Below are 27177 nucleotides of genomic sequence, written 5' to 3'. Positions count from 1 at the left end.
TTCATGGAGAGGGGCCGGAAGGATCTGGCTCTGGAGCACAGAGAATATTTACAGGGCCAGCTCATCGGGTGGCAATTGGCACCGCTCCGCCAGCAATCCCATCAGCTATACCCAAAGATGACCCCTAGGTGCACTTATGTTATGGCTAAAGGCAAACTTAGCCTTATCCTTACCAAAAAAAAAAAAAAAAAAGTGCCACATTGTCTAGATAACCTACAAAGAATTCTCTGCACTCTGTGTTTTCCTCTGCCCCTTTTTCACTAAAGATCCGGCAGTCTGCTATTGCCTGGTAAACATATATTTTTTGTGGGTAATTATAGCCTCTAAAAATTGTCCAGTATAGTACGTATTATTGTCAGGGTGCGTTTTCTTTTTCCAACCAACGTGGCTCTTCAAATGTGGAAACAGCTGTGGAGCCCTGCCAGAAAAAGAAAGAAGAAAGAAAGAAAAAAAGAAAGAAAAGAAAGAAAGAAAAAAAGAAAGAAAAAAAAAGAAAGAAAGAAAGAAAGAAAGAAAGAAAGAAAGAGCAAGCTCCTTTGCTGTAGTTTAGCCCGTGGATTAGAAAATCCACCTTCAGTATTTCAGAGATGAAACCGAAGTCCGAACCCTCTATCATTAGGTGCCGTTGCATTCTCACCGAGATGGCACCATGTTTTCTTTTTGAAGTGCAGGGTCCCACTTTCTGGCAGCTGGGTGACTTTTTCCTTTACTTTGCTTTGCGGCTGAGAATGAAAAGTTACAAATCAGGGACTTTACCAGCCCATTGAACTCTCCATTAGAGACAAACAACGGGGGCTTTTAATTTATTTAGGGTTTCACATTATTTCTGCTTTTAGGAAAATGCCCACAAGCAATTGTGTATTGCATTACTGCTCTGTGCAACGCCTGTATGCAAGGTGTATATTGCAATATATACATGGGTATAGATCTACATCGATAGCGTTTAGCTCTATATATACACACACAGAATTAGGGTTAATGAACAACTATATTAATGTCCCATGTGCATATTGTTCGATGTTAAAGACATTATTTTGCAGCTTAATTCTGTGAAATTACAGCATTTTTCCAGTGGTTCTGTCTCTCTCTTCTCTTTTTTCTCCTCTTCCTAGATCCTTTCAAACCCAGTCCTTTTCTGTCATTTCCAGCATGATTTAACAAGCGAAGGGTCCCATCAGACAATTTTAATACAGTTTTTGAGCCTTTACTCGCAATTAACAAAGGATAACGGTTATTTCAAAAACCAAAACAAGGCAGGTTTCCTGCTAGAGAAAGCCACAGCGAGGCAGGGATTCAGCTCACTCCCCCGCCTTATCTGGAAGTTGTTTGCAATTCCCACCCGGAAAAACCATTGTAAATGCTTTGAGAAATGCAAAAGAAAAGGTGAAAATCTCTGCCCCCAAACCCCTTTACTGGAGCATCCCTAGGACACCTAGAACCCATCGCATTCCATCTGGTGGTGCCACGCAATGGGTTTCCACTCTGGTCAGAATTGTTCCTAACAAACCACTCATCCAACCTTTTAACCTGTCGAAAGCAAAGGGAGCTACTGCCCCAAAAGAATTTTCCCCTGGTTTCCTCCGAGTCTTTTTCCGTGTCACTAGAACCCAGCACATCCCTTCTGTCCATACAACCTGCCCTGCCAATGTAGAGGATCCAGTGATTTTTGGAAGTCTACATAGATGAGTCCGTACCCTTGTGATTGGGCTGAAAGGGGGTTGGCTATTGCCTCCCAACTTGGTGTGTGTGTGTGTGTGTGCATGTATGTGTGTCCCCGCCTGGGACTATGTTAGCTGAGCTCCTCTGATTGGCTGAGGGGTTGGTCCAGGCTCCCCTCTGCACTGAGAGGCAAGCTAGGTTGGGACCCACCTCTCTGGGATGCTGGATCATATAAAAAGGGAACCTAGGCTCTTGGAAAGTCAGTAGGAGGTTTCTGCTGGGGTCTGGATTGGAACTACATAGTCAGATCATCCCTGTATGACTGGACTCTAAAACAGACCAAAGGGGCCCAAAGAGTCTACATGTCTAATATTTAGACATGTTCAGCTTTGTGGATTCTCGGTTACTGCTGTTGATAGCAGCGACTGTACTCACCAAAGGCCAAGGAGAAGACAGTAAGTCAAAAACTTTCTCGCTAACTTTCTGTACGAGAAGCAGAGATGCATTGTCTGTTTAAGCCGTTTTCCCTATGCACAGGGGGGAGCACTTCAGAGCAAAGAGGGATGCAAAGTTGGACTGGTCTGCAAAGAAAAAGTCTCGAGTGGGATTGCAAAACTTTATGCTTTTGCATGAGTTGAATGGGTTTAGGGGGGGAATTTTGCATGCTTTTCTAGTTAGGAAACTGCATTTGCAAGATCAGGTTAGGGAGATGGGGAGAAATGGTTGTTTTTTTAAAGGATTGTGTGTCTTAAAATGGGATGGGGCATGCTGGCAAGAATTTCTCAACCTTTACAGAGCCTTTGGAATTGTGTGTTGGGGGTGAGGTCAGAAGGGGATTGAATGTGCGGCTCAAAAAGTGGGAGTGGACAAATGAAGTATTTGTTGATGTCCGTTCTTCCCCCACTGAAGCTGCTCGGTGGGGGGAAAAATCCCCTTCCACAAGCAAAGTTAACCAGCTGCAGAAGGGAACTGGGTGTGTTCACTATGTTCTGTGCAGACAAGTTGTATCAGTTAGAAGCTGTGAGATGCCTTGCCAAGTTGGTGGGGAGGGGGAGCAGCACAATCAGCCTCTAGGAGGGGTTGTCATGGGAGGGAGACTAAGGCTGGCTGGGGAGGGGGGGAAGCCAGTTATGGAAAAGCCATTGTGTGCCTTGGAAAGCGAAGGGAGCGGGGAGCGTGCCCGGGGGCTGGAGTTTTCTGATCTGCAAAAGCCATCAGGAAAGAATTAGAAAAGTCTCAGATGATTCATCAGGAAAATGTTTTAGAAGCGCAGGAGTCTAGACATCACTTCACAGACAAAACCTCCTGGATGCTAAGGAACTGGATGCATGTTACTGCTGTGAAGTTTCATGGTGTGTGTGTGGGGGGGGGGGAGTGGGGGGGTGTGTGTCCCATGGCGACCTCTGGTGGCCATCACTGGCCTTGCTCCTGCAAAGCCCTCTCTGGACTGCATCGCCACCCCTGGGGCCCATTGGGAGCCCTGGGACTGGACAGTGCTCACCAAAGGGGCGATATTTCCGGGATCAACTGTGGAACAGGTTTGCTGAGCAAACTTTCCCCCATCCCCATGCTAGGAGTAACATCCCTAATTAGAGCCTGCTGCAGGCATTTATCAAGCCTTGGCCTGCCACCTACAGGCGGAGTGACTGGCTGCACCCCCACTGCATACCCCGCGGGTGTCAACACAGCAGTTTCCTGTTGCAAAACCGCTGGCTCCCAGGGACTCGGCCAGCAATAGCATTTTTTTAAAATTTAAATTAGACATGAGAAGTTGGGAATGACAGAGTAGAAACATCTGGCCTCTCCGCCGTGATCCCGCCCTATGGGATTTCACACGCGAGGAGGGTTCATCCCGTTTGTCTCCCTGCGGTGGGGGAACGACGCCGAGATTTTACCAAACCCGAAACCGGCGTGGAAGCAATTCCATGCTAAGAAAAACAGCTGGCCTGCTTTTCTTCCCCATCACGGGCTTTCTTTATTGAGGCCACCTCCTGCTTTACTGGGTCTGATCCATCGCTGCCACCTCCCAGACCTTGCCTGCCTGAATGTGTCATATCCTGAATCTGATTACAACCCGGCCCATATCCCACCCTGGTCTCATTTGCCTTCCCACTCAAACCATTTTCACTTGATCCCATTTCCCAAGCAACAGACAGAATAGATTTCACTCCCCCGCCTTGCCCCTCCACAGAACAGCTTGTCTCTGGATCCCTGCCTCCCTTCTCCCCCCCCCCTCCTAGTCCAGCCCTCTTCCCTCTAGGAGACTTTGATTTGGCTTGGCCTAGGCTCCAGCAAGCTGAGGTTATAGTTGGATGTAACAATTGGCTGCGGGTTTTGTTTAAATTCCAAAGACACTGGAAATAGTTATTGTCGTGTTGGCATGTTTCCTATGTCATGGAGCTGCGCTGATGAGAAGCAGATGAGTTTATAAAGGTTCCAGAAGAAGAGGGGCGGGCAGGAAAGGCCTACGTTGGGGGAACTGGACAGAAAAGAAAAACGCCTTTGGATAAAAAAGGAACTGAGTCTAATCAGCCTCTTTGTCCCTGGATTGGGGGTTCCTCGCCTGCAGCTTCTGGGCCAGGTCCTGATTCAAGTTCTTTCGCTCCTGACGCCCCCCCTCCCTCCCGTTTCTCATTGTCTCTCTAGTTCCATCTGGAAGCTGCATATAAACGGAGAAACGTACAGCGAAGGAGAAGTGTGGAAAACTGAACCCTGCCAGATCTGTTTGTGCGACAATGGGAACGTCCTGTGCGATGAGGTGACCTGCGACGACGTCTCAGACTGCCCCAATGCCAAGATCGAGAAGGGAGAATGCTGTCCTACCTGCCCTGCCGCCGATGGTACTGACTGACACTCGTGTGCATGCTCTGTCTGTCTAGCCTGATATAAGGTGCTAAGCACCAGAATATGTTGGCACCAGATACAATCAGCTCCTACTACACATGCAGAGACAGGGAGGGGGTTGGAGACCAGGACATCAGCAGAGCCTAGCTTGGAGACCTGCTAGCTTCATCATCCCTGGTGAAGCTACAGCCCCTAGCTATGGCATCGCAGATAAGGCATAGCAAGCCTGTTCCTCGCCTTTGAGCTTCTAGGGCATTTCTTTCTAAAGAGACATTTCAAATGGGACTGATTATTTCTTGGCGGAGGTGCCCAGGGACCAGCATAAGCTGTGGTGGACACAATTATGAGCTCTCCTTAGCATGCATCACGGTCAGGGTGACAGTGAGTGAGACATGCAGGTCTTTTGCAGATAGAACATTTGTGCATCTTTCTGCCAGTCATGTTACTTAAGGAGGTGTTACTTAAGCAACAGGGGTGCATTTTGCTGTCATTTATACCAGGGCAGGGTGCAGCATGGGGATGGGTTTTAGAGAAGCATACTACTTGACTCTTTTAAATGATCTCTTGTCCTTCTCTCTGCAGCCTCTCCAAAAGCCACTGGAATAGAGGTAATGACACTCCGCAGCCTTCCTCCACAAACCTTTTCCCTGTTGTTTTCTGAAGGGTCTTTCTCTCCATGCTAATTCTCTAAACACCTCTCTTTCTTCTCCCCACCAGGGCCCCAGAGGAGAACGCGGCCCCAAAGGAGACAGGGTAGGTCTCTCCAACCATGCTTTGGCCATTGGTCGCTGAAGTTTGGTCAGGAAATGGGGATGAGGGAGGGGGAAAGATTTCCATGGCCGTGTTAAAGAATTTGAAAATTGTCCAGAAAACTTTTGAACTGTGGACAATGGCGACCGAGTCCAGTTACCCTGCCTTGTCTCATGCCCGGATGACGCTACCGCAGTACTAACCTCTGGGTTCTCTCCTCTTCTTTTGCAGGGACCCCCAGGCCTACCTGGTAGAGATGGCATTCCCGGTCAGCCTGGTCTTCCTGGCCCCCCAGGCCCCCCAGGACCTCCAGGCCTTGGCGGAGTGAGTTGGGTTCCAATCATTCGCTCAGTTCTTCCCCGGCACGGGATGAATGCAGCACAGTATTTTCACACCGGCTTTCCCTTCTTTCTTTCTCCTGCAGAACTTCGCACCTCAACTGTATGGCTATGACGAGAAATCCATTGGCGGCCTGTCCGTGCCTGGCCCTATGGTGAGCGTCCAGCGTCTCCCTCGAGGGGCTGGAGCAGGGGCTGGCCTGAGGGCCAGGACTGAGACAGGAGAAGACGTTAGGGAGAAAGGATGGGAGGAAGTGGAGTCGGAGTTACGTAGCAGGAGAGACAGGAGCTAGCTTGGTCTAGCTTGGCTTTAGAACACACAAGGCCAGCTGCATCAGTCAGGCAGAGCGGAGGGGGGCGGGAGATCTCTTCCTGGGGGCTGGCACAGGACCACCAGCTGGTTGGGGCTGATGTTTTCCTGGACACTGTTATGCAGGATCGGCAAGGGATATATGAATTTGCCTTAATCCTAGGCCAACTTGAGATCTGGGGTCTGCTCTCTTCCCCAAGTAGAGCATCTTGGCAGGTGGCTCCATGGATTGGGACCTCCGGGGGTCACCAGGGACTCCGTCCATGAGAGGAGGGGTGGTAAAAGATCAGCAAGAGGCGAAATGGTCTGTGCCAGGGAGAGTCCGCCATGAGCCAGGCGGCTGTGGGTGGCCTGTTGGAAAAGAGGAGGTCACTGAAAACCGAGATGGAGGGGAGGCCGGGCCTGGGCAACATGGCGGCTTCTCCAGCTCATCTCCACATCTGACTTATTCTTTTCTCTCTCTTCTTCATTTCCAGGGCCCAGCTGGTCCCCGCGGTCTCCCCGGCCCTCCCGGTTCTCCTGTAAGTACCTCGCATCTTCCCTGTCAAGAAAACATAGCCCATTTGAGCCCTCAGCCAGCGCCTTGTAACTTCCCTCTTTGGGAAAGAGCTACCCGCAGTGCATTTTCAGGCTCCTCAGCTCCCAGATACCTTCTCAGAGAAGCGACGGGAAGTTGCCTGTAGGGTGACCAGACAGCAAGGGTGAAAATCGGGAGGGAGGGGGGAGTAATAGGAGCTTATAGAAGAAAAAGACCCAAAAATCGGGACTGTCCCTATAAAATCGGGACATTTGGTCACCCTAGTTGCCTGGAGCAGGGGAGGAGTGTGGGTTTGGCTCCCTCCTGGTGGTTGGTGATACACACCTCACACCGCGATAGACACAGATGCTCTGTGCGAGGCAGCCGCTGCCAGCAGCGGAGGGAAATCGAACTGATGCGTGAGCAACTGGGTGCGGTTAGGTTCATTTTCTAACCCGTCTTCTCCTACTCTTCTAGGGTCCTCAAGGTTTCCAAGGTCCTCCCGGTGAGCCTGGAGAGCCTGGAGCTTCTGTAAGTCATGGTCAATCGTCTTCTCGCTCTTCATTTTCATAACAGGACGGGCTGCACACTGAACCTCCTGGCCCCAGCCTGGGACTATTCCTTGCACCTTCCCTCTTCTGCCACTTGGGGGCAGCTGGTGCAAATCCTGGCCTACTTTTGCGGAAAAGACTTCATCGGGGAATGGGATTTCTCTAGCCAAGCCAAGAACCCGTCCCAGGCCTGTCGGGTGAATGGCTAGTGGAGGGGCGGTAATGGGAAAGTCTTGCCTGGTCTCAGAATATTAACACATGTTTCTTCTGCCTCTTCTAGGGTCCCATAGGTCCCCGTGGTCCACCTGGTCCACCTGGCAAGAACGGAGATGATGTAAGTGTCCTTCAAAATCAAAGTCCTCCTAGAGAAGATCCCCCACTCCACCCCCAAATGTAGGGGATAGGCTTGCTTGCTAGCCAGATATTGATGGCTGTGCTTAGCCTGTTGGGTACATGGCCTTCCTTGCAGGAGCCAGGTGAGCCTTTGGCTTCCATGATGCCATGAAACACCGAGAGAAAAGAAAATAGGACTCTCCCCAGACAGGGTTTTGCGAAGAGTTGGGTCACTTTCCTGGTGCATTTAGCATCTGATTAGTTGTCACTGCAAACGAGCTGGGTGGGCTACTGACCTGACTCCATCTCTTCTTCCTTCTCCAAGGGTGAAGCTGGAAAGCCTGGACGTCCTGGCGAACGTGGTGCTCCCGGCCCCCAGGTGAGATGCCCCTTTTGTCTGGTTCCCCCCTTGGCATTCGGGTTCAGGTGGGTTTTTACCTTTGACCAGCATCACCATTGTGACACAGCTGGAAAAGCACTGGCTGGGCAAACCTGCCTGAAACCTCTTGGTCTCATTGTCTGGTTTAGCTTACTTCACGTGACTGCCATTCACTGGGGAAGACGGTTGGCTCTAGCAAGCTGGTCCTGGCTAAAGCTGACCACTGTCAATGGCTAGGAGTCATGGTCACAGCAAGAGATGCTCATGACCAGGGATGCTCCAATTATCCAACCTTGCCTGGGGCGCTGGGTTCCCCTCGGCAGTAACTGGCTTGATGTGGGGAGACCCTGGTGTCCTTGTCTCTAAATCGTCTTTTCCTCTGCCCAGGGTGCCCGTGGTCTTCCCGGAACTGCTGGCCTGCCAGGCATGAAGGGTCACAGAGTAAGTTGATTCTCTAGTTCTTTACACTTGGAAAAGGAAAAGGAAAGGTGGACCCGTACAACCCCAAAGATAGAACCATAGAATATCAGGGTTGGAAGGGACCTCAGGAGGTCATCTCGTCCAACCCCCTGCTCAAAGCAGGACTAATCCCCAGACAGATTTTTGCTCCAGCTCCCTAAATGGCCCCCTCAAGGATTGAACTCACAGCCCTGGGTTTAGCAGGCCAATGCTTGGCCCCGGCAGAAACATAAGCAGTAGCTGAGCTCGCATCACAGTGCCCTCAGCTGGCCTTATTGCAAGGCAATTCTGCAAGTTCCTTTCTACCAGGAGTGGTCTGATGGAGCCCCTTGTCCTCACCACCATTTGGAGGAATTCCCCCCTTCTCATGCCACACAGCTGGCAAACAGATGGGGCTTTACCCTTCCACCCCACCCCACCCCACCATGCACATTGTGAGGGACCATTGCAAAGCCAGATGATTTTCAGTCATGCCTCCGCCTAGGAGGACAGTGTCTTCTCCTGACCCTCATCGCTGGACACATGTGTTTCTGTTTCCCTTTCCCTCCAGGGTTTCAGTGGTCTTGATGGTGCTAAGGGTGATACTGGTCCAGCTGGCCCCAAGGTAAGGTTCCTCTGCCACAAGGCACGTTGGCCCTCTCCGTTCCCTTGAAAAGTTTCCTTGTCCCCTTTGGGAACCAACCGTTGACTCCAGCTTTGTCTTCCTTCTAGGGTGAGCCTGGTAGCCCTGGTGAGAATGGAGCTCCTGGACAAATAGTGAGTAGCTCGTCATGCCTTCCTGTTACCCATTGATAGCAGGAGTCTGGATAGGAGGTGGTGAGGGGGGCAGGTGTTGAGCTTATGAGAACAGCAGGGACCTGCAAGAAGAGGGGTCGTGGGGAGGGTTGAGCTGGCTCTCCGGAGCGCTTGGTTTTCCAAGGGACTAGAGAACAAAGTGGGGCAGATTTTCCAGCATGAAGCCCCACAGGGGGTGAGGAGTAGGCCAGGGTAGGGAGATCTGGGGGAGAGGGCAGGGTGCAGATGATGACGACGGCATCTCTAGATGAACTCACATCTCTCCTCCTTTCTAGGGGCCCCGTGGTCTTCCCGGCGAGAGAGGCCGCCCTGGTCCATCTGGCCCTGCTGTGAGTATCAGTGCTGCACTGCTGGCCTGCGGGCACCTTGAAGCATCCCCCCGGTGGCTCCCCTCTGGGCCATGCCGGCTGGGATAGCTCCAATGTGCAGCATGCTCCTCCTCTTGCGGCTTCTGGGTCTTGGGCTAGCCTGTCTGTAACCAGTGCGACTCTCCTCTCTTCCCGGCAGGGTGCTCGTGGTAACGACGGTGCTCCCGGTGGTGCTGGCCCCCCAGTGAGTATTGCTCTGAGATGAGATGGTTCAGCCGCGGGGCCCTGGCTGTTGGGTGGTGCGGCCACACGGACACTGGCCACAACGACCTCCGTGTCGCTCCCCTCCTGGAGCTCTGCTGGCTTGAGCCCCACGGGTGGCAACAGCACAACCCCGCTCAGGAACTGGCCAGTGCCTGGATGGGAAGGTTTCCTCTCTCCGGCCTCTGTTCCCACCCACGTCAAAGCACAGCCCAGAACTCTGGCCAAGGCCAAGATGGCTGCAGTGATGAGAACCCGCCAGCCCCGGAGGTTCCTTGCTATCACTCTCTAACCCGCTTCCTTCTCACCTAGGGTCCAACTGGCCCAGCTGGCCCCCCTGGCTTCCCTGGCGCTGCTGGTGCTAAGGTAAGGACATGAGCCCCTCTTCGCCGGGGGGCATTTCCCCATGGCTGCGGTGGGATCTTTCCCCGCAGCCAGCTTGGGTAGAAGGTGATCCCAGCCTTCAACTAGGGGTTTCATCATAGTTCAAATATACTGTCCAGATGGCCTGGCCCCATAACCGTCGCCAAACTGTGGGTCAGGAGCCTTGTGGGTCCATCTCTGCCTTATGCCGACCCTACCCCCTGCTAAGCTGATACCAGCATGATTGTTGCATCCAGTCATTTCCAAAGGCCTTGCAGCTGCCCCTGAGCAAACATGGCGAGCCCCAGTCAGTCCCCCTCCGCAAGTGGGTTGGAGGGATGGAGCACCAGGGCTTGGTGCAGCAAGACATTCAGTTCCAGTCAGAGCCCGGTCAGGCCTGAGAGCAAATGGCTTCAGCGAAGCGCGGGGTGTGCGGGGGTCTCCCCAGTCACTGTGCTCACCGGTCTTTCTCTCCTCTCTTGTCCTCTAGGGTGAAACTGGTCCCCAAGGCGGTCGTGGTGGTGAAGGCCCACAGGGCGCCCGTGGTGAGCCCGGTGCCCCCGGCCCTGCTGGCGCTGCCGGCCCTGCTGTGAGTGGAACTGCACGACCCCTCCTGCCTCTTGCCCGTTGCCCTGTCATCTCCGGTGATAACGCTCCCTCTCTTCTCTCTCCTAGGGCAACCCTGGTAGCGATGGTCAGCCTGGTGCCAAAGGTGCAACTGTAAGTAGCCATCTCCCCCTCCTTCCGTCCTCTGTAGCAGATCGGTTCTCGGGAGCCAGGTTTTCCCAGCTGCCTCACCATCTGTTCTGCCTCCCGTAGGGTGCTCCTGGCATCGCTGGCGCTCCCGGCTTCCCCGGTGCTCGTGGCCCCTCCGGACCCCAGGGTCCCAGCGGTGCTCCTGGTCCCAAGGGTAACAGCGTAAGTGTCCTTCCTCCTTCCCTGTCTCCGCTGAATTAGATTGGCCTTCTTCACCTCCAGGGAGGCGCCAGGCTTTGTGAACTGATCTCTGCCCCTGGCACCCCAGTGCCCAATGCATCCCCTCCCTCGGCTCCTTCTCTGAGCATTCACCTCTGCAGCTCTGCATCTACCAGCATCTCCCTCCTTATCAGCCACCTGCCTCTGCTGGAGATGTCTCTGCTCCACCCTCTGCCCTGGGATGGGGATCCTCTGACCTGGGTTACAGCCAGCACAGTTCCCCTCCCCCTACAGAATATTGAAGGTCGCTGTCCCTTCATGGGGCTGAGCCCTTTGTGTCTGTCATTCCCTCTGGCGCTGAAAAGGTGTTGAGGGCGCAACATAGATGGCAGGCAGCATTAAGCCCTTGTTCACCCAGGGAGACATTTGATATGAATTCGTTTCTCTTTCCTTCTACCTTCAGGGTGAACCCGGTGCTCCAGGCAACAAGGGAGATACTGGTGCCAAGGGAGAACCTGTAAGTACCAGCCCCGCGGGGGCCTGCTAGAAGCTTTGCCCACAGTCTGGTTTGCTAGCCACAGGGAGACACTCACCGCTTTGACTTGCTTGTGCTTTCTAGGGTCCTGCTGGTGTCCAAGGCCCCCCTGGTCCATCTGGTGAAGAAGGCAAGAGAGGATCCCGTGGTGAGCCCGGCCCTGCTGGTCTGCCCGGCCCTGCTGGTGAACGTGTAAGTAGCAGCTGTGTTTCCCTGGAGATCATGCCCATTGGCATGGGGCTGGGTCCTCTGGTCAGACCCGGAGCTCCATCTCTCAGACACAGAGGGCTCCCGACCTACCTTCCCAGTGATCCAAGCACCTCCTGAATCTTGGGATGAGAAATTCAGATCTGGACCCAGAACCAAATCCAAATCCAGATCCCATAAGGGGCCTGACCTGAAATCCCAGCCTGGCACACGCCTTGGTTCTGGGAGGAGGTCAGACCCAGATCAGCTGAACATGAAATCCAGCCCCATCACCATCCCAAACCCAACCAAGCCTGGAGTCGCCACCCCACTGAAATTTTCACCCCCAAGTTTGGCAGGTAGGGCCCGTTCCTCCCCACTGCAATCCCAGGAAGGGACGGGAATTGGGATGGGGGGTTCTGTGAAGCTCCCTTTCCGTTCCCATCTTCTCCCTGTTTCACTTGCCGGCTGAGTGGGCATTTACCTCACTGGTTTCTCTTGTGTCCCATTGCAGGGTGCTCCTGGAAGCCGTGGTTTCCCTGGCTCTGATGGCATTTCTGGTCCTAAGGTAGGTGCTAGTCTCCCGCCGTTTGCTCCCTCCTAATGTGAGAGAGACAGAAGCAGCTCAGATGTCCATCACACTGAAATACACAAGGGCCTCGGAGGCAGGCTCCCACCTGGGCCTCCTTTACAAGGGGCTTGGGAGCAGCTAAAGCCTGTGGAAGGGGGAGTTAGTGGGACTTTCTGGGAGTGGTGCATTCTGCCCTGTGGGATCAGCCACTCCCTAGCCCCATCCCCTTTCTTTACTCCCTATGTTCTGGATTTGGGGGTGGGAATTGGCTTGTCTCCACATGGTACATATGCTAGGATGGCCCTTTCGCTAGGGTTATTCATCCCATGGCATAGCCCAGTGATTTCTTTGTGGCCAGCCCTGGCAAAGCTCTTTCAGTGCCCATCCAGTGCCCACTCGGCTCCGTTTAGTCACCCTCCTCTGTCAGGTGACACGGTGGGTCCCTGCTGACTCGTTATGCCGTGCCAGCGAGAAGAAGCGATCCAGGTCTCTACCTCAGCGTATAACCTCTCTCCTGCTTCCCTCCCCACCCTAGGGTCCCGCTGGTGAACGCGGCTCCCCTGGCCCTGCTGGTCCCAAAGGATCCCCCGGTGAAGCTGGACGTCCTGGTGAGCCTGGTCTGCCCGGCGCCAAGGTAAGAAGGTGGAAGAGCCGGGCAATGGTTCTGAGCAGGATGGAGGGGCTGCCCGCGGAGTCTCACCCAACTTGCTGCTATTTCTGCCAAGCGCCATCTCAAGGTGAACTCTCTGCCCACATCCTTCCCCCGGCCTCTTCTGGCGCCAGCGCTCTGCGGGTGCAGCTGGCTTCGAGCAACCGGGCGTTTTAGGCCATCCCACATCCACTCCCTGCAGCGACCCATCGCCTGCGCTGCTCGCCCTCACCCACCACATCCTACCCTGTTCTGACCCCTCGCGCACAGCAAAGGAGGCCGGACGCCCGGTGGCTTAACCCAGCTCTTCTTTCTTTTCAGGGTCTGACTGGAAGCCCAGGTAGCCCAGGTCCCGATGGCAAGACCGGCCCCACTGTAAGTTGTGGTTTATCAAGGCCCTTCCTCCTCCTCCTCTCCCTTTGCTTGCAATGGCCTCCTCTGAACAGTGCCTTTGCTTCGTCCATGCTAGGGTCCCGCTGGTCAAGATGGTCGCCCCGGACCCGCAGGCCCACCCGGTGCCAGAGGTCAGGCTGGTGTCATGGGTTTCCCTGGACCTAAAGGTGCTGCTGTGAGTATCAACGTGCTCCCTTCCTGTACTGTCGCCTCGGGGTGAGTCGCCCAGCTCAGTGATAGGGACGTGACAAAATGGCCACCTTCAGGACTTCCTGTCACCCTGGCTGCCGCCCGGGAGTGGTTGCAAACAGAACACAATGGATAAGTGGTCAATTTGGGTACCGTTTTGTAAAGACGGGCATTATGTGAGGGGAGGCACTCTGGGAACCTCTCCCTCAGGGGTTAGCTGCTGGCAGAGACAGGTGGCCCAGAAGACATCCCACCATGGGGCGGGGAGATGACCAGGCCCTGAGGAAAGACAAAGCTGGGGTGGTCATGGGAGGCAACCTAGAGCGTCAATAGAACTGCCACAGGGCCAGCCCCGCCTGCTTCCTGTCATGGCGCCTTTCATACCCTCCTGTGGCTGCATCCTAGGGCCATACAAGAGCCAATTGTCCCCGATATCCCCTCGCTGCTTGTTCCCGGGGCGTACTGCGTTCCTTCACTGAAGCCATTTTATTCCCTTTCTCAGGGCGAGCCCGGAAAACCCGGTGAAAGAGGCATTCCCGGACCCGCTGGCGCTGTTGTACGTATTTTTCTTGGTACTGATGGCCTCTAACAATCTGTCTCTCACAGCCAGAGCTGGGTCCAGCCGAGAGTTTGCTAGCCCGAGGCCTCTTTTCTTCAAGATGAGAAAGAGAGAATTTACCGTAACAGTAAAACAGACCTATATAGTATAGGGCTTTCCACAGCAGAGCAGACCAGGGTCCGTCTAGCTAATATCTGGGCTCTGGCCTACCATCACAGGATTCAGTGGAAGATATAAAAACTTCTGCATTGGGATGACATGCCTATGGTGGCTGGTTCTTCCTAAGCCACAGAATTGCTTATTCCCTGGACTTTGGGGGGAGGGTTTCTATCCCTTATGGCCTTTTCTCCCCGTTACTAATACCTTGTGGCAATGAGTTCCACAGGTTAATGGTGTAACCCATGAGGCCAACTTTTGAAGCCCCCTGAGATTTTCTGCTTCTGAACCTTGTAGGCTCACCACACCTTCCCTGACGCTCATACCCTGCTCCCATCTGACACTCATTCAGGGTCTGAGCTGAGCTCTTTTTAACCTCTTCCTCCTCTCTCCACAGGGTGCTCCTGGCAAAGATGGTGAAGCTGGTGCCCAGGGACCTCCTGGTGCAGCTGTGAGTATGAATCCTTTCTCGCCCCTGCCCTCTGTGTTGGCTTGTTGGGGAGCGTGCTGCTCTGAACCCCACTGGATTCCTCCTGACTTTCTCCTCTCCTCTTTCAGGGTCCCGCTGGAGAGAGAGGTGAACAAGGACCTTCAGGTGCTCCTGGATTCCAGGTGAGGAGTGTTCAATTAAAGGCTCCATCACAGAGGGGAAATCCCTCCTGATCAATCATATTTTGTTCCATTTTTTCACCCCCCCCTTCCCCAGGAAATCTCAACTCTTGGGTTTTTTTCTTCCCCTCCCAGGGTCTGCCTGGTCCCGCTGGTCCAGCTGGTGAATCTGGCAAGCCCGGTGAGCAGGTAAGTGCCAAGAAACCACGGCGGTGGGTGGGATTTACAGAAAGAAGGAGGAGAGTTCCACTTAGCGCCAGAAGCCAAGGAGAGGTGTCTCCATGACAGATCCTGCCCCCTGACTACCAGTCCCTCGCTTGCCTGCCCCTTATCAGTACCTTTCATGGCCATTCTCACTTCCTTGGGGCTCCTGCCCCATTCCCACCCCCAGCTGGAGATGTTACTCCAACACTGGACGTACGTCCAGAGTTATGAAACTTATCAGATTCCTCATTAGCGAATGAATGGGGAGAGCTGCCTCCAGACAGGGCCTTGGCCGCTGTCAGACTTTCTCCCCCCAAGCCCCAGAACTCATCTCAGATGCTACAGCAACTATGAAACTCCTTCATTCCAGGCCTCCAACCTCTTCTCCGAAAGCCTTTTGGGTGGACATGGGCCCAGGCCCTGGATCTGAGCACCTGTAAACTGGGGCTGGTGGGGGGTGGCATTGAACTCTGGATCCAGATCTCAGTTTGACCACTTGGGATTCTCTCTGTATTCAGCCCAGATATCCAGGCTGGGGGCCCAAGACCAGCCTTTCGGCTAAGAGCAAATGTAGTTTCAATGTAACAACTGACGCATCCTCTGTTGGGTGAGACCAGGCCCTGGCTTTGCTTGGGAGGAGACTCGGTGCTCTGGGACCATAGAGCGCTCCTGTCTCTAACTGGTACGAGTCATGCAAAATTCCAGTGGTGGAAAGACAGAGGCAGAGACAGAGTCTGGCCCTCATGAGGATGGAGCTTGGTGATTAGTGATGGAGGGGTTGGAGCAGATGTCCCCCTTCCTGGCCGCTCACTGCTTCCCCCCAGCCAGTTCAGGGGCAACATCTGGGCTTCTCCAGCAGGTAGCATGCTCCTTTCCAAGCCCTCAGCTCTAATTCTGCCTTCTCTGTCTCTCCCGTGACAGGGTGCCCCCGGAGACATCGGTGCCCCGGTCCAGCTGGTGCAAGAGTAGTCGCGACCCATTCTCTGCTAACAATCTCTCACTCTTCCGTCTCTCTCGCCGGCTGCCCCTCAGGATGGCGCAGTAACCCATTTCGGTTCTCTCTCCTCCCTCCTCTAGGGTGAGAGAGGTTTCCCCGGAGAGCGTGGTGTCCAAGGCGCGCCCGGGCCACAGGGCCCACGTGGTGGTAACGGTGCTCCTGGTAACGATGGTGCTAAGGTATGTACCTATCTCCCTCCTCCTCCTCCATGATGGGTGAAGGAGACTCCGCTAGAAATGGGAGGGGAAACTAGGGGAAAATCAGTGCCTCTGACATGTCCAGGGGAAGCAGGCACTGGAATAGGATTGGCAATGGGCTACACTCCTCCTGCTTTGGAAGGGACTGAGGCTTGGTGTCCAGCCAGCCAGCAGCTGCCTCGAACCAGGTACAAAGCGGGAAGGGGGGACTCCATCTTCCCCCGTTGAGTTAGCCCCAGTCCTGCAACCACTGCAGGATCTTCTCTCTGCCCAAGGCGCAGAAGGCCCCGTTTGGCCTGGGCAGCACTCATGGCCTAGCCTTGCTTGGCTCCAGAGGCAGCCTGCCCTGGCACTGGAGAATGGAGGACGGGTCGCGGGTCTCTGGAAGGCGGGCGGCTTTTGCTGGGAATGAGGACGTAGCTCCGTTTCTAATCCCGACTCTCTTCCCCCCCCACCCTGCTCTGCCTTGTGGGGTGTTAGGGTGATGCTGGCGCTCCTGGCGCTCCCGGAAACCAAGGTCCTCCCGGTCTGCAGGGAATGCCCGGCGAACGTGGTGCTGCTGGTCTGCCTGGTGCCAGGGGTGACAGAGTACGTATGAGCCCCCTGAAGGCCTACCAGTGAAGTGACCCTCAGTTTTCACCATGGAGAGCATGCCTCAGATCTCCCTGCTCATGCTCAGCTTATTATGCCTCTTTTCCCCCCTCCACTCTTCCCGGCTTCTCTCTTCTCCACCTCCATGTGTCCCTCTTCTTCCCCAGCTCTCTCTGTGCCCCCTCCTTCCTTGCCTTTCTGTCCCCTTTTCCCTTCCATTTCGCCCCCCTCCGCTCCTCTTCCATCTCTCTGCTCCAGCTCCAGCTCCAGCCCTGACCTCCTCTGCCTCTCCTCTCTGCTCTTGGAGAATCTAGGCCAGGTGCCTGGGCCACTTCAGGGTCTAGATGCCCTCGTCCGACAGTCGCTTTAGGCCAAAGCCAGCCCCCCGCCCAAACCAAGGAACTCCTGGGCCTTGCCCTGTGTGTCTTTCCAGGAGTCCAGCGAAGTACCCTGGTTCTTGCCCGGTGCGCTGCTGGGGTCTCTGCTCCACGAGGCCTAGTTACGCCCTTGGAAGAGGTCTTCTCCACCAACTTGAATGGCTTGGACATGGCCAGCACTGCGCTGTCTTTTTCCATTGGCCAAGCTGACTGGCTAATGGTCCGGATGCTTGGTGTGAACGGCTTCCAGTGCAGGGCAGATAAACACACACACACCAGAGCTGGCACAAGCCCCCACCCTGGTCTGTGCTCTGTAACCAGAAGGTAACCTTGCTTTGCCCTCTCTCCCCAGGGTGATGCAGGTCCCAAGGGTGCTGATGGATCTCCCGGCAAAGATGGCCCAAGAGGTCTGACTGGCCCCATTGGTCCTTCCGGCCCAGCTGGTGCTCCTGGTGAAAAGGTAAGGATCGCCCCACCCCCTTTCCCTGTCCCCTTGGAAGGTGCAGGGAAGTGACTCTCCTAGCCTTTCGGGCACCTCAGCTGGTGCCATGGGCCCCTGGCACTGGTGCAAAGGCCAGTCCCATTTGTGCCCAGCAGCTCTCGACTCGGCTTCTGTTTCCTGGGAGACAGAGAGGAAGGCCCCAGCTCATTATTCGATGCAGAGGTGCCTCTGGATCCTCCCAGTGAGAGCATGGGGCTTCATCAGCTTCCCCTGGGAATGCTTCCTACAGACCCGGCCTGCCCAATCAGGGCAGTGCCCAGGAGGGTCCTGCATCCCTATCCCCCATTTCCAGAGAGGAGGCAACTTCTTGCTCTCCCCGTGTATCACGAGTGACCCTCGAGCTAGCCAGCCTCGCCCCAGAGGCACTTCCAAAGAGCCCTGGTCTGCTAGGCCCGAGCCTTGACCTCATCCCTCTTCTCTCCTTGTGCAGGGTGAAGCTGGTCCCTCTGGCCCCGCTGGTCCCACTGGTGCTCGTGGTGCTCCTGTAAGTATCGTTCCTCTCTGATTGGCTTCGGAGGCAAAGATCGACCCCTCCCTCTCCTCGCTCACCCCGTCTCTCTCGTTTCCTTCTCTTCCAGGGAGATCGTGGTGAGCCCGGCCCACCTGGTCCCGCTGGATTCGCTGGTCCTCCTGTAAGTATGATGGTTAAGAGATGGCCCTCACTGGCCCCAGTGACTCCTCCCCTCACCCAGACCTCCCTCAGGAGGATGGTATTCAGTGGGGTGGGCTGTGGGGGTAATCCCATGCAGCCCAGGGCTATGGGGCAGAAGCAATCCTACCTACCATTGCAATACTGGGAACGCTGTTCCTGTGTACGAGGTGTCCTACACCAGGCCTCCAGTGGGGAACAGGACCAGTCCTATGGCCTGTGATCCTCTGGCTCCCATGTGAGCTTGATGGAGCTTTCCCCATTGAAACAGCCTAGTCTCATCAGCCCATGTTTGTTCAGTGAAGGACCATTCCCCCATCACCCTCCACTCCCATCTCCGTGAGCTCCCTGCACGGACGCTGCCCCTGACCCTCCGCTCTGCTCTCCTCCACAGGGTGCTGACGGCCAGCCTGGTGCTAAAGGTGAAACTGGCGATGCTGGTGCTAAGGGTGATGCTGGTCCCCCAGGCCCTGCTGGCCCCACTGGTGCTCCTGGCCCTGCTGTAAGTGACTCTCCACTGCTCTGATCCCTCCCCGTTCGGCCAGTGTTCCGTTCCCGCCTCTGACCTCCTGCTCTTTCCTCTTCCGCAGGGTGCTGTTGGTGCTCCCGGACCCAAAGGTGCTCGCGGTAGCGCTGGACCCCCAGTGAGTATTTCCTCCACCTTTGTGCTCAGCCTCTGGGCTGCCAGGGATGGGAGCCACCTTGCAAAATATCCCTCTCTTAGCAACAGTGGAAATGCCCGAGTTCCTGGCAGGTTACGGACTAGCTGGGACTAATAAACAGCTGGTGTTTCCTTCATGGAATCTCTCTCTGTTTTGCATGGGGCAGTTTTCACTCCCCTTTTGATTCGGCTTCTTCCACCAAAATTGGTTGAAGGTTGATTCCCCCTTGCCCGCAGCGTGTGAGAATCCACCATTCCAGCATGGCCTTTGCCCTGGGCCTGCTTTTTGCCCCCATCACTGGGAAAGAGGCAGATTGGGAAAGGGGGTTGCTTTCTGAGTTTGTTGCAAAATGCCAAAAAAACCCAAACCCACCCTCCTCCTGTCCCTCTGGGAGTTGGAGCAGCTTCTTCCCTGGGTCGAGAAATATTTCTCTTCCCTCTGGCTGCAGCATTAAAATCAGACCCTAGGTGCAATAGAAGGCATGCCCCTCCTGCATGGATCAGATTATTTGAACATGGCTATCTTTGTGCAGCTCAAAGAGCGTGTCCCCGCCATACACCTGCCCGAGTGTCCTGTGCCTTCATGGACCTCTGCATGGAGGGAAACTGCTCCCTGAACTAGCAACCCTTTAGCCATGAACGCTATATGCCCGGGGCCTTAAAATTCCACCCGAACTTCAGAGAACGTCTCTTTGTCTGGAGCTGGCTGGGTCTCACCCTGAGGGGCAAGAATGACCTGGCAGATCAGGCAGCATCTTGACCTTCCACCTTGCCATGATGACTCTCACTCTCAGCCTTAGCTGCAGGCCTCTCTCAGCCCACGGGCATGGCCGCGTTTTGGGCAGTGCTCGTAGTACAGATCCGTGGCTAACGGAGCCGTGGGACTTAACGCCTTCTCTCCCCACCTTGTGCAGGGCGCTACTGGTTTCCCTGGTGCTGCTGGAAGAGTTGGTCCCCCTGGCCCCTCTGTGAGTATCTCCTTTTTGATCCCCTTACTGGTAGCACTAGGGGAGGGCCGATGGCACTGGGCACCGAGTTCTGCTGCCAGGGGTGGGGATGGAGAGGCTGGTGGGGGGGACCTGCCATGGGACTGGCAGCCTCCAGCCGCTGAGGACGATAGGTGATGGTTGGAATCAAGAGCAGGCAGCCTGGAAGCCAAATGGGCAGGAGATGGGACCCGTGAGGGGCGTGAGGAGTGGTGGAGCTGGCAGGAAGAATGCCAAGGCCCTGCTGCAGAGCTTCCAAGGTAGCCTGATACCACTTGCAGCCCAGCAGTGGCTCTGTCTGCCCCATGGTGGCACTGGAGCATGGAGCCAGGCCTTCTCCCCGCTCCGCTTGAGGGGCCTGACCGTCAGAAATTAGCGCCCCTTGGAGAGGGCTTGCCTCTCGAAGTCTTGGGCTTCTCTGCCTGACCTCACCTCTCTGCTCTCTCCCAGGGAAACATCGGTCTCCCTGGCCCACCAGGCCCCAGCGGAAAGGAAGGTGCCAAGGGACCCCGTGGTGAGACTGGCCCCGCTGGCCGCACTGGCGAACCTGGCCCCGCTGGCCCACCCGGACCGTCTGGTGAGAAGGGCTCCCCTGGTGCCGATGGTGCCCCAGTAAGTACCCGTTCAGTCCTACCTCAGGCCCCTTGGCAGGTGTCATTGGAGCATGTGCCCCAGTGCAGGATGGATGGATGGGTTTGTAACCAGGTTCTCCCTCTCCCCTCCAGGGTGCACCTGGTACTCCAGGCCCACAGGGTATTGCTGGACAGCGTGGTGTCGTCGGCCTTCCCGGACAGAGAGGCGAGAGAGGTTTCCCTGGTCTCCCTGGCCCATCTGTGAGTATGAAGTCGAACCCCTACGCCCTCAAGCCGGACCTCAAAGGAGGCTTGTGGCTTCAACCCATTGCCCCTGCCCAAAAAGGATCCAAGCAGGAGTGGATCTTACGGCCCAGCCGCTGAGGCTCAGACTTTCGCCTGGCATTCGCAGGGCAGGGAAGGGGTTGGAGAGACAGGAGCTGAGCACGCTTCGCTGCTGGCGTGATTGGGAGCTCTCCATGCAAGGAATGGAGTCCTTGACTCTTCCCCCTTGTCCAGGGAGCTGCTCTGGCCAGGAGATAAGAGAGGAGGAATAGTGGGGAGGGACCTGTGATCTTATCATTATTATACAAGAGGATGGTGGAGCCAAACCTCCCAGGCTGAGGGGTGCTCAGAAGTTCACCACCCCCGGATCTGACCTTCTTGCTTGGCCCCCAACTCTCTCTGAGCCTGGAGCCAGAACTCCAGCCCCAAACTCTGAGGCCCTAGGGTTTGGGATCCAGTTTAGGACAGGGGTGTGTCGTCATTTGGTGGTGGTGGGAGGGGATTCAAGCCCTCTCCCGTCACGAGTGGGTTCTTCGGTCTCAGCCACACCACTCCCTCTTCTCTAACCCGGGCTGGTCTCTCTCTCGCTCCTCCCCAGGGCGAACCTGGCAAACAAGGTCCATCTGGCTCCCCCGGCGAACGTGGTCCTCCTGGCCCAGTAGGACCTCCTGGCTTGGCTGGACCCCCTGGTGAAGCTGGACGTGAGGTGAGCTGCCAGCATGCTTGGCTTGTTAGGACTCTCCTTTGCCCAAACACCAACAAAGCCAAGAAATGCTGAAAGCCAGTGTGGATTAATGTCCTGGTTGCTCCAGAACCCACCACCATCACCAGGAGCAGCACCAAAGACAAGGAGAGAAAACCCTTTCCATGCCTCTGGGCCAACACTCAGAATGCTCTGCTGCATTGAAGGGTAGGACAGACCTTACCCCCAGCCTCCTGCAGGGGCTGGTGTCAGTGAGCAACGGCACGATGGCTGGAGCACAGTGCCCGAGAGATGGGAGAACAGCCGGGATCCCGGGACGGGATGGGTTCCAAAGGAGCTGAGTATGGGAGGGATCAGGGAATGGGCCAGTTCCAGAGAGAAACGGAAGCCGTGTGGGTGCCTTTCTCTTTTGATCTCTAGACGTCACCCATCTCTTCCTGCTCTCCCATGCCTCAGCGCAGCTAGTCCCCTGGTTAATTCGTCACTCATTGGTTGTCTCCTACCCAAGGCTTCTCTGTCTTGCTCATGCCTAATGCTGGGTCTCTTTGCTTGTCCTCAGGGCTCTCCCGGTTCTGAAGGTGCTCCCGGTCGTGATGGAGCTGCTGGTCCCAAGGTGAGTTCGACCCCGAAGGATCATGGCAAGAGGCTTTGACTGGGGGTTGAACTTCAGGCAAATGTTAACTGGGTGCTTTGCTTCCCTCCCTCCTCGTCCTCTCTGGAAATAGGGTGACCGTGGTGAGACTGGCCCAGCTGGTCCTCCTGGTGCTCCCGGTGCCCCTGGTGCTCCCGGCCCTGTTGGTCCCGCTGGCAAGAATGGAGATCGTGGTGAGGCTGTAAGTGATGCTTCTTTACATTCCCCCAAATACAAAACCCGCTCCCTGCCTGAGCTGGGAATAGACCCGGGAGTCCTGCTCCCAGTCCCCTGCCCCAACCCTCAGCTAATGCTCATCTCCTGTGCTGGGAACAGATCTCAGGAGTCCTGCTCCCAGTCCCCTGCCCCAACCCCCAGCCAATGCTCATCCCCTGCACTGGAAACAGATCCCTGGAGTCCTGCTCCCAGTCCCCTGTTCCAACCCCGAGCCAATGCTCATCCCCTGCGCTAGGAACAGACCCCAGGCGTCCTGCTCCCAGTCCCCTGCCCAAACCCTCAGCCAGTGCTCATCCCCAGAGCTGGGAACAGACCCCAGGAGTCCTGTTCCCAGTCCCCTGCCCCAACCCCCAGCCAATGCTCATCCCTAGAGCTGGGAATAGAACCCAGGAGTCCTGCTCCCAGTCCTCTGCCCCAACCCCCAGCTAATGCTTATCCCAAGAGCTGGGAATAGAACCCAGGAGTCCTGCTCCCAGTCCCCTGCCCTAACCCCCAGCCAATGCTCATCCCCAGAACTGGGAACAGACCCCAGGAGTCCTGCTCACAGTCCCCTGCCCCAACCCCCCAGCCAATGCTCATCCCCAGAGCTGGGAACAGACCCTAGGAATCCTGCTCCCAGTCCCCTGCCCCAACCCCCAGCCAATGCTCATCCCCAGAGCTGGGAATAGACCCCAGGAACAGAATTGGGGAGATATGAAATAATCAACCTAGTTATCAAGACAGGATCAAGCAGAGCAGTTGCCTGCTCTAATCACTGGACACTTCTCCTTTTCAGAGTCAGGCCTTGGACCCAGGAGTCCTGATTCCCAGTCGCCCCAGCTCTCTCCATTAGACTACGCTCTCCTCTCAGAGCTGAAAACGAAACCCAGGAGTCCTGACTCCCAGTCTGCCCTGCTCTAACCAATAGGACTCACTCCCCGCAATAGTGCAGACAAACGAACACAAGGGGATGCTAATGAACCCAGTGAATGTCCTAATCTTTTCCTCTCTCTCTCTCTTTTCTTTCCTAGGGCCCTGCTGGTCCCGCTGGCCCCGCTGGCCCTGCTGGTGCTCGTGGTCCTTCTGTAAGTTATGGGTTCAGATTCCACTTTTTATTGCTATGAAAAAGCAACTTCCTTGGCAGTAACATTGCTGAGCAATGGGCAGGGTGGTATCCTTCCCAGCCACTCAGCGAGGTGACTTTGCTTCCTCTTCTAGGGCCCACAAGGTCCCCGCGGTGACAAAGGTGAAACTGGTGAACACGGTGACAGAGGCTTGAAGGGTCACAGAGGATTCTCTGGTCTCCAGGGTCCACCTGGTCCTCCCGTGAGTATGGCTGCCTCCCGCTCCCCCGATACAGCCGGCTCCTGGAGATAAGCCCATAGCAGGTCTCTGGAGAGAAGACTATGGACCCTCTTCCTCACTGCCCCAGAGAATCATGGGAGAATCCCAGTGAAGGCCATCACCTGATGAGGAGATGGGCAAGCCTTGGCCTGCCCCAGTTTCAGGCTGCCCTTAGACCTTCAGCTCATGACTGCCCTCGCACACACAGCGGCTGGGAAGGGCAGGCGTCCGGCCTGCTGCTGTTGCCTCAGCCCCTTGATCTTAGGCCACAGGCCAACAGCTGCCCCCTAGAACCTCCAAAGCTGCCATGTTGTTGGCCCTCTCTCATGAGCTTCACCACTGGAGCAGCCTAGCTGATCGGATCCCAGTGGGAGTTTCTCATAGACGTTTCGGTTTTATTAGCACCTCTGCACTGGCCTCACGGGCCTCCAGTGTTGTTGCAGAACTGACATTTGCTTTCCTGTTTGGGGCAGGGTTCTCCTGGTGAACAAGGTCCTTCTGGAGCTTCCGGTCCCGCTGGTCCAAGAGTAAGTACCTCCCCAGTGAAGCCAACAGCCGCTTTCATGAGCCCATCCGGTGCAGACACCTGGTGCCTTGGGAAATTCTGGGCTGGGGGCACAGGGCTCATGAATGATATAATCAGCACTGTTTTCAAGTTGGCGTCCAACACAACAGGTGGCATCACCTTTTAGAGGTCAGATCCTGCCTGATCCCCGAGCTGGGGTGGCACAGATATCGGCCAAAGGCAGAATATGGACCATAGTGTGGCCAGTAGCTTAAAAAACCATCCGTGTAGCCTCTGAGCATGCAGCAGAGACTCTTGTAAGACTCTTCTATCAAGGAGACACGGAACCCAGGATAGATGCCTGCTGCTTTCTACTGACCCTTTACTCTTCCACCTTAGCAGGGAGGTGCCTTAATGAGAGAGGCCCTGCGCAGTGTGGGTCAGCCTTAGAAAATCCTTTCCCGGGCAGAGGCGGTGCTGGGAAGGGAACAAAAATGATCCAGGGGATAAGGAGACTCCTAAAATCGAAGTCCTCCTGCAGGTATCACAGCACCCATAAGGAGATGTCATTGTAAGGTTCTCAGCACTCCCTGTGTGCCGAGGGCTTCCCAGACAATTGGCGAGGACAGGGTCTGGTTCTGTTCTCAGCTGGACCTGGGCAAACCCAGAGTATTCCAGTGACGTTAGTGGATCTGAGTGCATCTCCAGTGGAGCTTTGTCCTTGGTCCTGTGGTCACTGGTGCTCTGTTAATTCGTGAGACAGATAAGAATAGCGGGAGGTAAGCTAGATGAGAGAGCTGGGTGGATGGAACAGATAAGAGGGGTGGAAGGATGGGCGATGGGATGGGTCTTGATTGAAAGGATGGGAGTTGGCATGTTCTCCCTTGGTCTGTCTTTCAAGATGGACACACCTTCACCCCACTTTCCTCTTTCTAAAACCTGCCAATCTCATTTTGTGTTTGCCTTTTCCACACAGGGTCCCCCTGGCTCTGCTGGTTCCCCTGGCAAAGATGGTCTGAATGGTCTCCCTGGCCCCATTGGCCCACCAGGTCCACGTGGTCGCACTGGAGATGTCGGTCCTGCTGTACGTACCCCTCCCTGGGGCTTGGGCGGTTGGGATCTGCTGGCATCTGGGTGAAAGGGCTTCCTGCCTTCAACTCGCTGCTCTCCTTCTCCAACAGGGTCCCCCCGGACCTCCGGACCCCCAGGTCCCCCAGGCCCACCTAGCGGCGGTTTCGACTTCAGCTTCCTGCCCCAGCCTCCTCAGGAGAAGGCCCACACCGACAGCCGCTACCCGGCTGATGACGCCAACGTGATGCGTGACCGGACCTGGAGGTGGACACCACCCTTAGAGCCTGAGCCTGCAGATCGAGAACATCCGCAGCCCCGAGGGCACCAGGAAGAACCCAGCCCGCACCTGCCGCGACTGAAGATGTGCCACAACGACTGGAAGAGCGGTGAGCTTCCCAGCCTCATCCTGGGCACATCGTCACTGAGCTCCTCTCTTAGCGGCCTGTCTTGCTCCTCTTGTCCTGCCTTTAGCCACCCTCACTAACTCACGCCTCCTCCATTATTACTGAATTCCTTCCTTCCTTCTTTTCTTCCTCCATCACTTTCTTTCTTTCTTTCTTCACCCATTCACTCGTCCTTCTCCTCTCCCCGCCAGGCGAGTACTGGATTGACCCCAACCAAGGCTGCAACTTGGATGCCATCAAGGTCTACTGTAACATGGAGACTGGCGAGACTTGCGTCTACCCAACCCAGGCTAACACTGCCCAGAAGAACTGGTACGTCAGCAAGAACCCCAAGGAGAAGAAGCACGTCTGGTTCGGCGAGACAATGAGCGATGGCTTCCAGGTCAGCTTAGGGGACTGGTGAGGCGGGATGGGTGGGAAGCGAAAGGGCTGGATCTGGAGACTCGGAATGGGGAAAAAGACCTGAGGACTAACATTGCTTTCCTGTCGGGGGTCTCTGTCTCCTCTGCAGTTCGAATATGGTGGCGAGGGATCCAACCCAGCTGACGTTGCCATCCAACTGACCTTCCTGCGCCTGATGTCCACTGAGGCCTCCCAGAACATCACCTACCACTGCAAGAACAGCGTGGCCTACATGGACCAGGAGACTGGCAACCTGAAGAAGGCTCTGCTCCTCCAGGGCTCCAACGAGATCGAGATCAGAGCAGAGGGCAACAGCCGCTTCACCTATGGAGTCACCGAGGATGGATGCACAGTGAGTGTCCCACTGCCTTTGGCTCTGCAAGCGGGAGCTGGTGCACCCATGCCTTCCCCAGGCCCTTGTGATGAGAGGGCAGAGAGGGTGAGGCAGAGCGTCAGAATCAGTCTCTCCAGCCCTGGACATGACTGGCAGAGTTCTCTGCAACCTGCGTAAGTCCCCGGGGCTGGTACAGGCTCGTATATGGTGGCTCAGGAAGGTGACTTGCCCTTGTGAGTCAGTATCAGAGCCAGCAACAGAACCCAGGAGTCCTGATTCCCAGGGTCCCCTGCAACCCTCTGAGAGCTGGGAAAAGAACCCAGGAGTTCTGATTCCCAGGGCCCTCTCTAACCTGAAAGCTGGGAAGAGAACCCAGGAGTCATAGAATCACAGATTATTAGGGTTGGAAGGGACCTCAGGAGATCATCTAGTCCAACCCCCTGCTCAAAGCAGGACCAATCCCCAAATCGCCCCCTCAAGGATTGAACCCACAGCCTTGGGTTTAGCAGGCCAGTGCTCAAACCACTGAGCTATCCTCCCCCGTGATTCCCAGGCCCCGCCTGCTCTAATCACTAGACACCCATTGTGCAACGCTGTTTCTGATGCTCAGGCAACATTTCCTTGCAGCCAGCTTTGCTGCCTGGAGGAGTGGCTCTATCAGCGACCCTAACGTCTCCTTTTCCCCGTCCCTTCCCCACAGAGTCACACCGGCACCTGGGGCAAGACAGTCATCGAATACAAGACACGAAAACCTCTCGCCTGCCCGTCATTGACGTGGCCCTCATGGACGTTGGCGCGCCAGATCGGAATTCGGAATTGACATCGGACCCGTCTGCTTCTTGTAAACCGGAGCTCCCCCCGGGAACAGTCAAAAAGGAGACAATTTCACATGGACTTGAATTCGTGTTTTTTCTATC

The 27177-nt window shown here is 55.5% G+C and overlaps 1 protein-coding gene across 1 annotated transcript; it reads left to right on the top strand.

The window, feature by feature from the left end:
* Positions 1-1931: 1931 nt before the first annotated feature.
* Positions 1932-27177, top strand: COL1A1 (collagen type I alpha 1 chain). Its single transcript, XM_030541542.1, is given in 59 exon segments — positions 1932-2114; positions 4306-4323; positions 4326-4499; positions 5086-5111; positions 5221-5256; positions 5485-5577; positions 5678-5746; positions 6378-6422; positions 6896-6949; positions 7250-7303; positions 7628-7681; positions 8069-8122; positions 8691-8744; positions 8852-8896; positions 9211-9264; positions 9443-9487; positions 9817-9870; positions 10358-10456; positions 10543-10587; positions 10687-10785; positions 11246-11299; positions 11402-11509; positions 12018-12071; positions 12610-12708; positions 13045-13098; positions 13193-13291; positions 13808-13861; positions 14418-14471; positions 14579-14632; positions 14765-14818; positions 15755-15773; positions 15776-15798; positions 15911-16009; positions 16508-16615; positions 17348-17455; positions 17928-17981; positions 18076-18129; positions 18541-18648; positions 18737-18790; positions 19722-19775; positions 20244-20405; positions 20519-20626; positions 21249-21356; positions 21913-21966; positions 22079-22186; positions 23232-23285; positions 23419-23526; positions 24018-24071; positions 25026-25133; positions 25231-25246; positions 25249-25371; positions 25374-25397; positions 25400-25474; positions 25477-25506; positions 25716-25906; positions 26036-26278; positions 26961-27000; positions 27003-27062; positions 27065-27177. Coding segments are annotated over 59 exon segments (4320 nt in total). The 5' UTR covers positions 1932-2038; the 3' UTR covers positions 27106-27177.

The sequence above is a fragment of the Gopherus evgoodei genome, chromosome 23, assembly GCF_007399415.2.
Source record: "Gopherus evgoodei ecotype Sinaloan lineage chromosome 23, rGopEvg1_v1.p, whole genome shotgun sequence".
Taxonomy (NCBI): domain Eukaryota; kingdom Metazoa; phylum Chordata; order Testudines; family Testudinidae; genus Gopherus; species Gopherus evgoodei.
The sequence above is the reverse complement of the archived record's forward strand: the minus strand, read 5'-3'. Positions and strand labels throughout refer to the sequence as shown.